Below are 16,104 nucleotides of genomic sequence, written 5' to 3'. Positions count from 1 at the left end.
CAAATGAAGAAACTAAGCAATAAAGAAACAAGAACAAAATAAAAGTCGATTTGTATAACACACGAGCAGTCTTACGTCTTTGTAAGGATGCAATGGGCTAACTTTGCACGGGAGAGTTGCGGTTTACCGATGATGTCCCCCTCTCGAGCTTCGCACAATTATCATTTATTCCCTGGCTATGGCGAGATTTTTTTTTTTTTGTCGACGCAGACCCACCTGCTGTGCGCGTGTTGCCGGCAGAGGGCGTGAACGTGACTGAGTGGCACGCGTGCAACCTTACTTGCCACTACGACGCGAACCCTCCCAACGCGACCGAGGTGGCGTGGTACAAGAACGGAGAGCCGCTCCCGCCCAGAACCAGGGGACACCGGCTGCTGCCCAAGACAGTGCTGCTAATACGGAACGCGACGCGCAAGGACGCCGGTGTATACAGTTGCCACGTGAAGAACGCGTTCGGACGAGGAAATGCCTCAAACTCCGTATACCTGGACGTTTTCTGTAAGTATAATTAGCGAGTTTAATGAGTAATAATGATAGCGCAGCACTGAAATTGTACTACAGCATTTTCATGCGGGAAAAGAAAGCTGCGCGCTATTGTGAACACTGCCAATCCCACTTGTTTCAAGGCAGTAACTAAAAGTGCAAAAAACGCTGAGTTGCTTTTCTTCTGATAAAACGGACAATGGACACGTACTCATGCGTGTTTCTCGATGCCTCGCTGAATGGCTGATTGAATAAAGAGAGAAAACTCTTCGCTGCAATCTTGACATGCTGTCTGACCACATTAAAGACTTGTTTTTTTCCTGTTGCCAGTGACGCCGAAAGGACATTTATTTAAATCTCTCATGAACTGCAACAAGGCAGAAATATGTTTTTGAAGAAGGGGCCAATAAAATAAGTTCGGCAATCAACACACCTTTTAATATGTTTCGAGGCAAGTCGAGAACTTTCTGAACATATATTTGGCGAAATTATGCGTGAGGGAAGTCACTAGAAAACCAGAATGACCCTATAATAATAATGAAGGACGAGGAAGAAAATGATACGAATATAATCAATATGCTTAACCACTTTGAATGTTAGCAGGAAGATATTTTGACGAACGCAGTTCTAAAAGATGGCTAAAGCGCGTTCAAGTGTATTTTCATAACAGCAATGGCTCTATCAAGGACGTCTCCATTGAGAGCTGTTGAAGAAGGGATCATTTCTTTGTGACAATGCACACCAACACAATGCCATTAATTGATATTTGGCCCGTGAAGTCGTCTGTAGCTCGATGACCTACGAAGCACTTGAAAAATATGCGAGACATTTTCCGTCACTCTAAATTGGCCCTGCAGATACCCCGTTGGTGAGTGTCTGGGTGAATCCGTCGGTGGTGGCGCTTGGCGAGGGCCCCGTGCTGCTTCGCTGTGAGGCCGAGTCCGGTAACCCGCAGCAGCTGCGTCGGGTACGCTGGTACCGCAACGGCAAGCTAGTCAACGAGACCAAAGAGCCTGACCTGCTGCTCGAGGAACTGCGGCGATCTGCCACAGGCAACTACAGCTGCGAGGCAAAGAATGATGCCGGATGGAGCCCCATGTCTCCTCACAAGTCTCTCGTCGTCATGTGTGAGTGCTATAACCTGAAGGCGTGTGTGCGTATGTATGTATGTATGTATGTATGTATGTATGTATGTATGTATGTATGTATGTATGTATGTATGTATGTATGTATGTATGTATGTATGTATGTATTACGTACGTACGTACGTACGTACCTATGTATGTATGTATGTATGTGCATGCCAGTCCACCATATGGCCAATACGGATATCGATGCCAGTGGCTGCTGATCGCGGGTGATCGATGCGCCAATTACATGCCCTCTCGGATAGTTCGAACGCACGCTATCACCGCGTTAGAGGTCGTCATATGTGAACGCAAGCAGGCTTGCATGCAGTGCGTTGGTCTGACGTACGACATCCAAGAGCCATTCCAAAAGATAACCATTGCGTCGATCATGCCGCATGTAGTGATGTACTCAATGGTTATCTTGCACAACGGCGCCACCAACTGGAGGTTTCGTGAATTTTCTTTATTGAATTTGTATTCTTTCATGCAGTCACTTTGGCGTCTAGCTGAAGGGCGCTTACTAGCATCAACAATTACATTTAGACAGTGAAAAATTTGGGGTGAGAAAAACACTGCTTATGTTAAAGCCACCGTACGTCCAATACCACGTAGAAACAGCTCAGTGAATATCTAGAGATATATATGCATCACGTTGAAAGGAGAGAACCCTTGCGAAATATAGAAAGCAATTTCATTAGGTGGCCATTATTATCGGGCCCAGAAATAAACGCGCTGACAGAGTTGACATCGCCCTGAACAGCGTTCTCATGGCAGTATTCATGGCAATATTCGATTTCCCATTTACAGAAGTAGCAATGTGAATATTGTATTTATAGTCGCGGGACTGTTTATATCAGTGGCTGTATTGATCCTATAAGGACACGCAGCAAAGCAGTTCATACACGCCTGCAGCACGTATTGCAACAGCGGTTCCAAGCGACTCGGTACACCGTTATGAAATGTACAAAGACAATGAGGCAAACCGAACAGTGAACTAATGCTAGTTCGCTTTTTTTTTTCCTGGTCAAGCACAGCGAGCCGCTCGTGAAAACGGAGTCCTGGACTGAGGGCCCGACCAAACTGCCTGCATTCATTTATTTCTTTCTTAATATTGTTTCCTCTTCCTTTTTCTTCTCTCATTTCTTTCTGGTTGGATACCTAAAGGACGAATGAAAAAAATTCAACAAGTCTGAATATGTTGAAACAAAATCGCCCAAGGAATTCAGCAACGCAGATATCTTGCCAAGGAAGATGTGTAATATGTATACGACCGAACAATATACATATATATAGAAAAAAAACATTAGATAGACGCGAAGACTATGCATATAAGAAAAGGGCCAAACTATTGATTACAGCTCGCGTTAGGCAACTGAACTGACTGGTCGCTGGACGTGCCTCACCACCCGGGGGCGTCAAGCAGAGAAACCCGCAATACTGACCATTTCCCGTCAGGCGAATAGTGATGTCGACATCACTCGTCATTTTAGCGCTCGCGAAACCGTTTTTGTATCTGTAGTTTTCATTCCACGAAATCAGCCCCACTCGGCGGCAGACGACACTGTCCACCATTCTTTGTCTTCTCTTTTTGGAGGTCAAGAGCCCAGTTTATCTGTTTTTTTTTCTCGTGTTATGACTGGATTTTTTTTTCGGGGGTGGGGGGGAGGACTAACCAGGCAGAAACTTCACCGCGTTGGGTGTTAGCCAATGGCGGTGTTCTGCATGGCGCACTGAGTTAACAGTGGGAGAGAGCGAGATGGTGTCATATAAGTGCCTTCTTGGATTCTCCGGTCAGGCTACACAAGTTCCACGGTCACCGGTGGCCGGGCCTTTATTTCGTGTCCGATTCCCAGGCGGTCCAAAGCCGCTACTTGTTCCCGCACATTGAGTCCGCGAAAGTCGCGCCACGGGTGCCGTTTGCGATAAGCTACACGTTATTGCGCTCACCCGGGCGGCGGTCGCAGTGTCAGCTTCTGTCCAGAGTTTGCGCCTCGAGGAGCAACCCGTTTTTGTTTTGTGCTATTCGTCGGCGATGTTTGTGCGCGGCTGTAAAATACGCTGGGCATGTAGCGGTTTGTGACATTTATGCAGGACGCCACTGAATACCCCCCGGACTCACCCAGCCGAGTCTTGTTTCATTGGCCGTAACGTGTTCACGCAAAAAGACAACTCCCTTGTCGAGCCAATCCGATGCGTGCTTGCGTGTGTACAATGTAGGTTTGGACGGAACAAAAAGAGATCGCCAGAAACAGGGTTTTGAAAGAATGTAGGAGAGAGCAGAATGTCGACGTGGCTGCAGTAGCGCTATATACACGAGGTGGTGTAACAATTTTTTGAAAGGCAAACAAGCTCTGAAATTAGGGTAAGGTTAATGAGCATAACTATCAAGAAAACCAGGGGCGCTGTTGTATGCACGGGCCGCTTCACTGGACACTTACTGGGATAAGCTTTACGGTATACGGACAGTGACGCGGCCATGGTGATGCAACATCTTGAAAACTGGGGAGCACTTCACTAATTGGCTGCGATTTCTCTTTCATCGACAAGCCGCTTTTGCAAGCCCTGCTCGGAGTTCTGTGTAATGAAAGGCGCGTCAAATTCAAAGAGAATATTGCCTTTTGGTTATAGTTAAATGATCGCTGGTGCGGCGCCTGTCGTAAGCCCTTCGTGTAAATTAGTAAAAGTAACGTAGACGTGTTTAAACGCCGAGTCCTCGCTCTTAAAGAATGCTTGCAACACCAAGCAATGATTTGATGCCTTGCTAACCTCCCTCTATCTCTACGCTTTGGATCTTCCCTTAAAGCGCTTAAGCCTGATAGGTCTTTCGCATTAGCAGCTTGTTTTGTTTCGTATAGTTGGCGTTGGGTCGTTGCGTAAAAGCAGCCTGCTCTTGAGGCGGAAAACTGAGAATGGCATAGGCATGCATTTTGTCCTTGTAGCTTTGGCGCGTCAAGTTTTGTAGCCTTTGAAACGACTACATGCTTATCTCTTTAGTCTGGTCTCCTGTGACGTTCAGAATAACACAAGGGCGAAACAATTATCTTTAGGTGCCATTGAGGTTTAACATTTTAAGCAGCTCTAAAGAAGCTGGTTACACAGGACAAAAATGTCTGTGTAGCATAACGTTGTTTGCTATAATAAAAACCATTAATGTATTATATAGGAAGCGTTATCAGACCATTGGCAATTGAAGTTAACATTCCCGAGAGAGTATGTGCTCGATTAACAAGGAAATACAAAATGAAATTGTAACTCATGTATACGACACCTGCCATGGCTATAACGATGCAAGCCTCAAAAGAACTTACTCGGACACTGTTCGTAATTGTTTAGGTGTGGTTCGGACTAGTATGCGCACCTTGCTCTGTTCAGGGCCTGTTATACGAACCGTTACTGATGTTTCAGAAGTGAAACATTCATAAGGATATTAAGAACAAAACCCGTAGCTACTTAGAAACTATGCAGTTCCTCCATATTTTTCAGCACATTACATTACGTGCACACAAGCTAGGCGTCGTAACAGCTACCGCATAGCCCCCCCCCCCCCCCAGGTTCCCACCGGCTACGCACGGCAAAATCAGGGAAATTTACATTCACACTACCAAGGCACGGAAGCGTACGCGTAAACTTTCAACAACTACTCGTCAGGCGTTTGCACCAACGCCAGCGTGTTCTTACACCACTTGTCTATGCTTCTGGAATTGATTACATTCGTGTGCTTGAAGAGCTGAAGCATCGTTCTTCAAAGGAGCCTAGACGTCACAGAATATACGGACATTGCTGACACAGACATTCACAGAACCTTTCGTGCACATTCGCTGTTTCGGATTGCATGCAGCGTATTTAAACTATAATGCGAAAAGTGAAAGTGCGGATGCATTCAATTTTATAGTATTGATTTTTTTTAACAAAGGAAGTGATTTCCAGCAGAAAAATGTGAAGTTTATGCCATAAAAGGCAACTATTATTGAAAGGCTCGTCTAAAGCTCCCGTCGAGAGACGTCTAGACATTAACACTGAGGGGGCACCAACCCTTTGCTCCATTTGCTCAGGCCAATCTCGTGCCCTGTGAGGGAAACGAAAACCTCCGCACACAGATGCATGCCCGTAAGCGGGTGCTACGTCAGCTTCGGCGCTTAGAATTTGTGAGTTTAAGTCAGCTGAGGAAAAGAAGCAAAGTATGCGAGGCCCGGGCAAAACCAGGAGAAACTCGAGCGAGAAAATTTAACTCACACGCTTTAGGCTCCGGCGAGCTACTACTTCTAGCGTAGAACCAGTGAGCCAAGAGGAAAGGAAAGATAAACGCACGCACAGCAGGAAGCAAGGCTCGCAATGGCTGTGTGACAATGTGTATGAAAATGTAAGCGGCCAACGGAGTAATAGGCAACAGGGCGGAAGAGTGCAGGAAGATCCGGGAAAGGAAGGAATTTCGGAGCGTTGAACATCGGGGCGGTTTTTAGAGGCCGGCTGCCGGGAAGGGGGCAGCTATGTAAAAAGGGGTGGAGGCAGCGAGCTTGTAAAGGGGAGAGGGTGGTCGGGAGAGAGAGGTTGGACATCGATCGGAGCTCGACGGAGCGCGAACACGCGTGTCCGCCAGCGGAGACATCGATGTGTGCTTTATCGACTGCGGCAGCCGTCACAGCCGCCGAAGCCGAGGCTGAACCGCTTCACTGGCGAGCTCGCACGCTTGGTTGACGCCTGCGTTCTTTCGGTCTCCAGCTCTTCCTCTCCGTTTTATTTCCCCTCCTGCACCCGCAGTGGAGGTCCCGACAGGGAGGAAGAGGAAAGGAAGTTGCATCCCCGCTGGACCGACAATTGAGCACTCGTTTGCGTGCGTCGACCGGCGAATTTCAGACATTCCTCAACAAAGTTTGTTCACTCGCCGTTTCCCCTTGGTCGTCGTTGGCTGTCACATGCTGTCGCCACGCCACTCGGGCACAGAACTTGCGCGAGTGGTCTAAGTGACCCCCCGGTGGCGCTCGGTGTTCAGCGATTCACGGGCCTTATCTCCCCACCGATTCACTGCCTCTGGTTTTTTCACCAATAGATGTTACTCCCGCGTTCTTGATTCAATTTTACCGTTAGGCAAACAGTGACATTGTTTTCTATGTCTTACTACTGCAGCGTTTATGTGTTTTTCGCATGTCTAAGTGACGCAAAAGGAGTTTTAGTGAGGTACAGTTTGATTTCGACATGCAAGTTCCATCTTGTTTTCTACAGTCTGAACGTAACCATGCATTTGCGTTAGAGAAGACACTCGATATAGTTATTTATGTTTAATGAGCACTCTGTTGCTTTTAAAGGATGTGTGTTCTTACGGGAGAAGGAATATCCAAATATTGTAGCACAACTGAAGGATTCCGGTCAGGTTTTCGTTCTTACCATTCTCAGACGTCCAGTGACACGCGCCACAACACGCGTCTATAACACGTCGTTGCTACGCGTCTGCCCCGTTCAGTGGAAGCTTGTCAACGCCTAAACACACTTCGAGGTGGCGTAACACACCTCAAGTCCAAGCCTCGGTCCCTGTCATAGCATCCATTCATGCCTAAAACTGCTCGCGACGTGTGCCTGCCTTGCCTGGCTGTGAAACCGCCTTACCCGCTTACTCAATAGAAAAATCGTGGTCGGGCGCGAGAGGGGACACTACGCGCACTATGTTTTTTTATAGCCTGGCCGTGGTCTTAAATCACTCTTCAACATTCCGTGGGATACTGACCTTAGCCCAAGATCTGCGTCTCATCAGCGCCGTCCTTCTGGCTGTAACACGGCTTTCTGTGATTACACTCTCACCGTTCTTTATGTGTTTACACAGCTACCACAAATGTTCGTTTATACCACAGAGGTGCGTTTAATCATTGACCTTGGATGTTAGCCGTCGTGATAAATGTGTACCATGAAGCGTCAAATGGGGTAAACGGCGCTATAGCTGCTAAGTCCCAATAGGCATTGTGAAAGCCTTTTTATATCAACGTATAGAGGAAACACTCAACTACTTCTATAAGGAAACGTTTAACGTTCGAGTTACAACGATTTCTATGACTAATGTATCGACCACGTATCTTTTTAATTACTTGAAACACAATGTCAAGTACCAAGATATAATATAACTAATTAAAAGAATAGTCACCACAAGGGCAGTGCTTGGAACATTTGCGCGGGCAAAGTATATATGTCAGACAAGTGCTTACGTTCAATGTTTTATCAACAGATAAAGTTTGCGGGACGCGAAATGTTCAGTAAAGCTGAATTCCCGCTTGTATGGGAATGTAACTTAAAAATAAATGTTCGATACTGCACTTGTCATGCCGACCTATACAGTCCCCTACTGAATTACAAGCGTTAAGCACTGATATAGCAGAAATGTTTACTTGTTGTGGATCCAACGTTCCGCTAACGCTTGCTGTTGATAGTACATTTAGATGCTTGCTATGAGTCCATATGTTTCTCAATCTAAACTTTGTTCAATACTTGCATTTGTTTTAACACCTTCGCATATCTGGGCGTGTGTTGCACTATTTTGTGCGAACTCATTGGTTCGTGCATCAAACGGTACGTGTGTATTTCGTTCGAGGAATAATTTGTCACTAACCACGAGCTGAATTTTTCGGCATCCATCAAGTCAAGCATGCCACGCCATGTTGTGCACATTGCGCATTCCTAATATGAGGCATGCCTCGAAAGACATTCGTTCTACTCAGTGACTTCGAGTAGAAGTTAGAAGTGCGGACTGATAAAGCGTTTTGAGAACGCCTGAACGAAGGACCGCACAGCAGCGTGCCACATAATCTCGGGTCAGAGCATGTTTTTTTTTTTTTTTGCCGGAAAGATACAAAGCACTCAACTTGAGCTCGTGTACACTTGTCGTGCGTAAATACCTTCACTCTGTGAGTGTGACTGATGTATGTGTTCATGAAGGTACCTTTCTACGAAACAATCATTCTTCTGCATTTCATTTCGCTCTCCATGCACGCATGCGTCGATGGACACGTCAGATCCCCCGGGCCCTGCGGTCTTGGTTCCTGAGAGCGGTGCCCTGCCGCCGCTGAAAGGGCAGCGCGTGACGATGCGCTGCCACGTCAACGACACGGGATTGCCGCCCAGCGTGGCATTTCGTTGGGAACACGGGGGCGTGCCGCTGAACGTGACCGGAGCGACGCTGGTCACCGAACCCGTGACCACTGCCACGCAGGGAAACTACTCGTGCGCCGCGGTCAACCAGGTCGGCGTAGGCGCGCTGGCTTTCTGGATACTCGACGCCCAAGGTGCGTGCTGGGAGCTATCGTAGCTTCTTTTTTTTTTTGTTATTTTCTCATTTTTCGCAAATGACTTCAGCGGTGAGCCATTTGTCATTGCCGCAAGCTGAGCTTTGACATAGGGTTTGAGGCGTGGTTTTTCATGAGCCTCGAAGAGTTCTTGCTGCTGGAGCAGGCAATTTCTTTTTTTCTGTTGCATGTCGCGTAGTACGTGACGCTGAGTATGCAGACACGTGATGATGTGCATCATGCTTCACCCCAGGAAGTTTGATGTTCACTGGCCATGACATTTTCTTTCTTTTCTGCACCCTCTTTTTCTCTTAAACGCCATGAACCTAAAATTAGAACAACTGCAGCCCACTAATCGTAATAACCTGGCCCAACTTCTTTTTCTCTAACGTTTAGGGTCTGTCAAAACAGACAAAGTTATCACCCAAATCAAGACAAACGATGTGCTCCTAAACAAAGTGGCAATATTAACGCATTAAGCAATACATTTATTCATATTTTATATTTCATCTGAAAGAATATATATTTCTAAACCCTACTGAAGAACAATTGTGCTACGTGAGAGTGAGCTTATGAAACTATTCTAAGCTGGGATAAAGTTTCATCGCTGAAGTAACTCTCGCCGTCATGGTCGTTCAACGTGTCTCAGGACGCTAATACATTACCTGAGAAATAAGATGGTTCAGTGGTACTATTCCACTGTTTTAGCATGTATCAAGTTATATATACATGTATTATCACATCTAAGCCTTTCTTTACGCCGCCTAAGGCTGATAGCACTATTAACACATGAACGCAGCAGTTACTGTGGGAAGTGTGATAACGCATCATATTGAGAGGCGAAAAAGCACAAATTTGGACCTAGTCGTCCACCTGATCTTGACCTCGGGATTTGTGGGCCTCGCCGCAGCGCATTACTTTCTTTTATACACGAAGCCAATTTACATGTGTATATTTAAAAAAATTATAATGCTTCAGGGCAGACTTCGACAATATTATAATGCATGCTTCAGTATATAGATTACAACAAATGTGAAATGACAACAAACATGTTCTAAATTAGTTGTTAGTATCGATGGGGAGAGAAAAAAAGGTGTTCAGCCGTTGAATTCCTCGAAGCGGCACGCACGCAACTGTATGCGAGTGCAGCCTGACAGCTTAGTCTAAGTTAGAGCTTTAGTATAGTAATAACCATTATAACCATCTAGAGCATCACCACCTCCTAATACTACGCTTTTCCCTTCTACGTGCACCATCTCGTCAAGTGACCTGCTGGACAGCGGACAGACATGCAGACGGCTCAAGTTCGACTCCAAACAGCTCACCCTAATTAATCCGTGAGGATTAATTAGGCAGAGATAGGAATGGGAACAAAAGATGAAAATAAGGTTGGAGGAAAGGAAAAAAATAGATGAACTGGTGCTTAAAGAAGTGCGTCTCAACGTAGATCTATAGACTCAAATTACATTACTAGCAATAATAACTAAAGTTCCGGCGCAATATAAATGAGATCTTTTACGACAACAGTTATGATATCTTTACTCCAAGTAGAACCATTCTTGACTACTAAGTCGCGCGCATCGTTGTACAGGTTACCATGACGAGCGTACACAGAAGGCGGCAACCGCAGGCGCGGCAAGCAAAACGTACCGCAGGCCAGAGCATCTCGCTTCAATCAGTATCTCCCTGGTAACACGCGTAATTATAAATTAATTACTCGACATGAGAGTCCCAGCGCGTGTCTCCTGTCGCTTCATAAAGAATCCCGGAGTGACGAGCCCACGAGGCTGAAGGTGAAGCAACGCGCGACGGCGCCTCTTGGCTACCGAAATTACATGCTGCGCAGCTACGACATAGAACAGCGTCGTGCTTCACGCATGCCCGCTTTATATATATACACTCCCTGTACGAGCTCGACTTATTTAGAGGCCGTAGAGAGGAGGGAAAACAAAAATAAAGACTCTTGTTTAGGCGTTGTCGACATGACGCGCCGTCCTTGGTGCTTCACTTTGGGAGATTGAACAGCGTGGCCAAGCTTTTTTTTTTCTTTTTTTTTTCACAAAGAAAGGGGCGTGTTTGGTCGAGCTGCTCCAAAGTGGACGCGAGCAGTGAGGGGCGGGAAGTAACAAAAATTATCATGAGGCAAAAAAAAAAAAATGATTCCACATGAGCACGCACTCGTGGTCGCACATGCGCGCACGTCACTTGCAGTGCGGTAACCGTGTTCCCAAGTAATCCTGCTTTATTTTTTATATATTTTGTTGCTGCTGTTTCCAAGTTGTTGTTCGCGGTCAACGCCTTCTCTATTCTCGGTGTAAGATCACCGCTTCTCTTTGTGCATGAAAGTACGAAACGTCCAACAATATCTTTTTTTTTTTGTCGGCGACATCTTCGAGTTGTGATTCGTGCTGGAGTGAATACAAGCTACCTATATGGGAGAGTGTGCTTTCTCTGTAAAATAAATACCCTGAAGTACTACTATTATACCTACTAGGTGGGCGTCATGATTATTTTTACGAGTAACTTGATAACTTGATGCTAAGATATGGCTGGAGGTGAATGGACGCCTTCTACAGGGGTTAACTGCATAACGTATTCCGAAATGCCTGTGTACGCACATTACTCGTAATACATGAGCGCTCTCGTTCACATCAATCCACTAAAATACGGGAGGTTTCACGAGCCATGTAGTCGGTCGTAAAAAAGGCTCTAACTGTGACGAGCTGCTCGCGCCATGTTGCATATTTCAAGCCTAAACTGTGCCGCACCCCTGCTTTGATCATTTATTCACTGCGCTGTGCACTATAGCATTCGCTTTAACGCATACACCAAAAGGTTCTTAGCAGCTGCGCTATAGTGAATACTTGTAGTATCGCTCCCGAATTGCAGGAAATTCGCATAGAATGATTTTCATGGTTCGCTTAATAGTTATTGAGGTTGTTATAATTTTGCTCAATTTCATTGCTTTATTCTTAATGGCACTAGTGTGCGCGGAACTATCATGGTATCAAGTAATCGCCACACACGATGCTCTTCTATACACAGTATTCATGACATGCATGTCTGACACCCTAGCACGCTACCCGTAAATACAGTTGTGCACTTGTCGAATATGCTCCAGCACTGTAGAGATTACATATGAATGCGTAAGTCATATGTCACAACGAGTTGCAATTTTCACTCACAGTTCTAGCACTATATGCCCCTTCACCGTCACAATATTTTTTTAAATAGTATCGAGGAAAGAGAAAAACTATAAGGCTCCATAATATTAGAAATATTATAAGCAACTGTGCTGCCAATACCCTACTAGGTACTAGAAAGTTATTCAAAAACAGCAAAATGTACTATAGGTCGCAGTGAGTCTCATGCGAAGCTTACCTTGGACAAAAAAAAAAACGCCGCCAACCCAAAATTGTACAAAAAACGATTTTAAAAATGAAGTGGGCAATCAAGGTGCATGCTGACTTAGTTTTTTTTTTCTTGATGAATAAGACAATCTTCCAAGACATACATATATAGGCCATCATCTTCATTATCAGCAGCAGCAGACGTCATGCAAATCTTTTGCGCAGCGCCGCAGGCCGCTAGGAGAGTGTCGCAAAAGCTAACCTAAATCTAATGCGATGCCTTAGTCTTTAATGCTCTTGGCTTTCGCGTTTATGTCTTAAGCGTAGTGAAAAAAAAACAAACATCAGAACTATTATTATTATTATTATTATTATTATTATTATTATTATTATTATTATTATTATTATTATTATTATTATTATTATTATTATTATTATTATTATTATTATTATTATTATTATTATTTCCGCCACGCTCTTTTGCTGTGTATTTTCATTCTCACTCAGCCAGGTCACGAACTCACTGCCACAAAAGAAAAAAATGATGAGAGGAAGAGAGCGAGAGAGATTCTGCTCACGGTACTTACAAGAGCGTATGTACACTATGCCTGATGCGTCGAGAAGATAACGCTTATTAACTATTATCACGCCAAGTAATCCCCAATGCTAACACGTTCAAATTTCCGGTTGGCGCGCGAAAAGCGATTTGTTTGGGAGCTTAAACGCCGGAGCAGGACGAGCGAACCGGTAATCGCTTATCGTATCCTGCAGGAGGCCCATTCAGCGGGCTCTGGACAAGCGTGGTCTCGATCAGCAATTAGCGGAGCTTAGGGACGGAATCAAATCATTCATTACCAAGCACGTCACCATCAGCTCTTGGGGCCGCTCTCGCCCGATTATGGACTACGCACCGTCTGCTCATTAGTTTCATGCAGTGATGCGAAAGCTGTGCGAACGTGAACAGGTCGCGTATATTTAGTACGTCATGGAGATGCCACTGGTTTCTCACTAGTTTACAGAGAGAACTTTCAAACTATTGAAGTTGAAAGGCAGGTAGTTATGTCTATAAATGAAAACACGAAATCAACTCTACGCAAAAGTTACTATAATGCTTGTGATGTGCGATGAGACATAATACGCAAACTTGCTTTGCTCTAAGCTTGCATATTTTACGCTATATACTTCGCTTTTACGAAATCGCGTGCTTTAACAAGCAGGTCAGGCGTACATGGTACTCGAGAAAAGAAACTGAAGTAAGGGTTTTTCCGTTTATAGTCAGCGGAAGAAGAACACATTTTCGTGCGAGACTGCAGCGTAATTGCGTCATCGAGTATGTTCATCGCTACTGATATTTGCTGCTGCACGACCTCCAGCTTTTATCACAATGCACCCAATTAGAGATGTTAAGCGCATCACATCTATCAAGAAAACGACGGATACGTTAAGCAGGTCGGGTCATGCATGAGCCGTTTTCGATGGGGGTTTATGAGCAGTCCTTCAAGTACTCTGAGTTAACAAGGATGTTATTTTATATCTATTCTATATCTATATCGTTTTTCTAAAGCCTGGAGCGGAGCCATTAAAGTACTACGGAAGGAATGTAGTGAGCTTATTGACAAATGAAAACTATGTGCGTACACAAATAAAACATTTACAAGAAGGAATTAAAGTTATACCGGCGTTCTCATTGAAAAATATCCCTCAGACAGGAAAAAATCTTTGCGAAACTGCGGTGTTTACCGGTACACGAGAAATAATAGTTACGAGGAAATAACTCGCGTCTTTGGTTACAGAAGAATAAAAAGGAATTTCTTCTTGCATCAATTCAAGATGAGCATCATTTGTCTGTCAAGTCACGGAATCAAGTCCCGGTTGTAGCGGCCGCATTTGCGAGGGAGGCAAAAATGCCTGAGGCCTGTGTACATAAATGAAGGTACGCGTTAAAGAACCCTAGGTGGTCGAAATTTTCGCAGCCCTCCGCTATGGCTTCTTTCATGATCATATCATGGTTTTAGAATTTTAAACGTCAATAGTTGTTTTTATTCTTAGTTTCCTAAGTTTTAAAGTCGCTATATATGTATACCTTATTTACAAGTTCTAAAATTATGTTTGATTGTTGAAGAAGAATGCAGCAAATCGAAATTTCAACGCATCAGCGCTGGTGACCTACGGATAACAATAATGCGCGACTAAAGGACTATGAACTTGTACTCTAATAATCGCCACCTATCTTGCGTGTTTTCCTTGCATTATCGCCATTCGTCCTTTGTTTGAAAGCGTCGAGTAGGATGTGCGTTATTGGTATGACAGAGTATTTTTGTTTTGTAAGAGTGACGTAGCCCAAGCTAAAAAAATCGTTCTGCCGGACTATATAAAATTATTTTCAACTCACTTCAATGAATTTAAACTGAGGGTACAATCAAGTTGTGGGACTCTATATACGCCTTCTTTTTCAAAGAAGTGTAAGCACGCTTTCGCGCTAAAAAAAAGGAGAAAAAAAACAAAGGGCTGGGGGAAAGGGGGGGGGGGGTTGAAGCTAATGCAAGGCTTGAAATAGCAAAAATGTGCTATTCTGAAGACTAATTCGTTTGCTTCTAGGCTGTTTCTAGGCTTTAGCAAGGTGATGTTTCGACGTTGATTCTCAGTGAATAGAGGTCTTGAGTTGAACGACAGAAAGTCACAGACACGATATGTGGTTTCAAACTTCATAGACAGATCCTCGCTCTGACAACAAGCGGTCCTGCCTCTCATGGATACGGACACGTCGTCATCGGCGCATGCTTTCCGTGCTTTCGGTGTCTTCTTAGCTCCACCGCTGCCTCTTCCATTCCCTAGTATTCTTTCGTTGGGCGAGCAGCTAGACTTGGGCTCGCCGCCATCGCTTAGCAGCCATATTTGGGCCAACTGTCGCCTTGTTCATATCTATAGTGTCCCAGTGGGGAGTATAGTTGGACTTACTCAATTTCCGAGGCATATAACCGTTCATGAATCCTTATACGGCATACAACTTACGGCTAGCTTGAACAGCTTTTTTTAGAAGGTCGCTCATATAATTCCGATATGTTCACATAATTTTTCAAATTTCTTCTTTTATCGACGATGATGGTAATAAAGAAAAGTGTATACTTTTTGCGGAGCTTACAGTGTGTTAGTCAAAGGGCACCCGCGTTATCTTCGAAGGACTCCCTCTAACTAGCGTGGGAGCCATTTGTCGGTTGCAAGCTCTTCTCAGCCGTTAACTGGGCAAACGCTGGTGGCCACCACATCACGGTTGACGTTTCCTTCCGCATACAGTCCGAGCGATGACGTGCGACTTACTGGCGTTCGCGGCTTAAACACAGCGATGCGTGAACCGAACGCGACGAGATCAAAGCAGATTAGGTGACTTGTATATAGCTTGGCAACCAAACCCTACGCGGACTCGTGTCGCAGTTCCCACGACCACACGTCGAAACGAACCGCTTATCGACACTTCCGGAACGCTTCGAAGCGTTATTCAAAGAAGCGGGGAGGTAGAAACGTGGTTTCGGCAATGCGAGGCGCCACTACATTGCGTCTGACAGCGGAGGAATTGTATGGCGCGTAGGGCACGCAAGTTTGTATACATATCTCGGTGACAAGCGGGTGCGTAGTCCAGCCCGTCGAATTCCGTTACCACTTTCGACCAAATCGGCTTTCTCGTGCCGATAACGCGTCCTCGCCTCTGGCTGGATCCCTTCCGTCGGTCCTTCTGCAACCAGTGCAATATTTCAGATTAGACTCCGCTTGTCTTCCGTCACCGACGGCGGTAAAGCTTTGCAAATCGCGCATGGCCTCGGCTCCGCGGTGACCGCGTTTTTCGTGGCTTCCACACGGGCCGACTGCTATAACTTGGTG

At 45.2% G+C, this 16,104-nt stretch overlaps 1 protein-coding gene across 8 annotated transcripts in view; it reads left to right on the top strand.

Annotated features, from left to right (window-relative positions):
• LOC119172707 (hemicentin-1) overlaps positions 1-16,104 on the top strand; it is a 262,978-nt gene that overhangs the window by 151,483 nt on the left and 95,391 nt on the right. For all 8 annotated transcript variants that reach the window (XR_012894908.1, XR_012894906.1, XR_012894907.1 and 5 more), the window contains exons 5-7: positions 211-498; positions 1,341-1,610; positions 8,609-8,878. Coding sequence is in view for 4 of the 8 variants with exons in the window: in XM_075892890.1 (XP_075749005.1) it covers positions 211-498; positions 1,341-1,610; positions 8,609-8,878 (828 nt within the window). In the remaining 4 variants the exon portion in view is untranslated. The remainder of the gene's footprint in view (positions 1-210; positions 499-1,340; positions 1,611-8,608; positions 8,879-16,104) is intronic.

Source organism: Rhipicephalus microplus, chromosome 4 (assembly GCF_043290135.1).
Source record: "Rhipicephalus microplus isolate Deutch F79 chromosome 4, USDA_Rmic, whole genome shotgun sequence".
In the NCBI taxonomy this organism is placed as follows: domain Eukaryota; kingdom Metazoa; phylum Arthropoda; class Arachnida; order Ixodida; family Ixodidae; genus Rhipicephalus; species Rhipicephalus microplus.
This window is presented reverse-complemented; position numbering and strand designations above follow the sequence as displayed.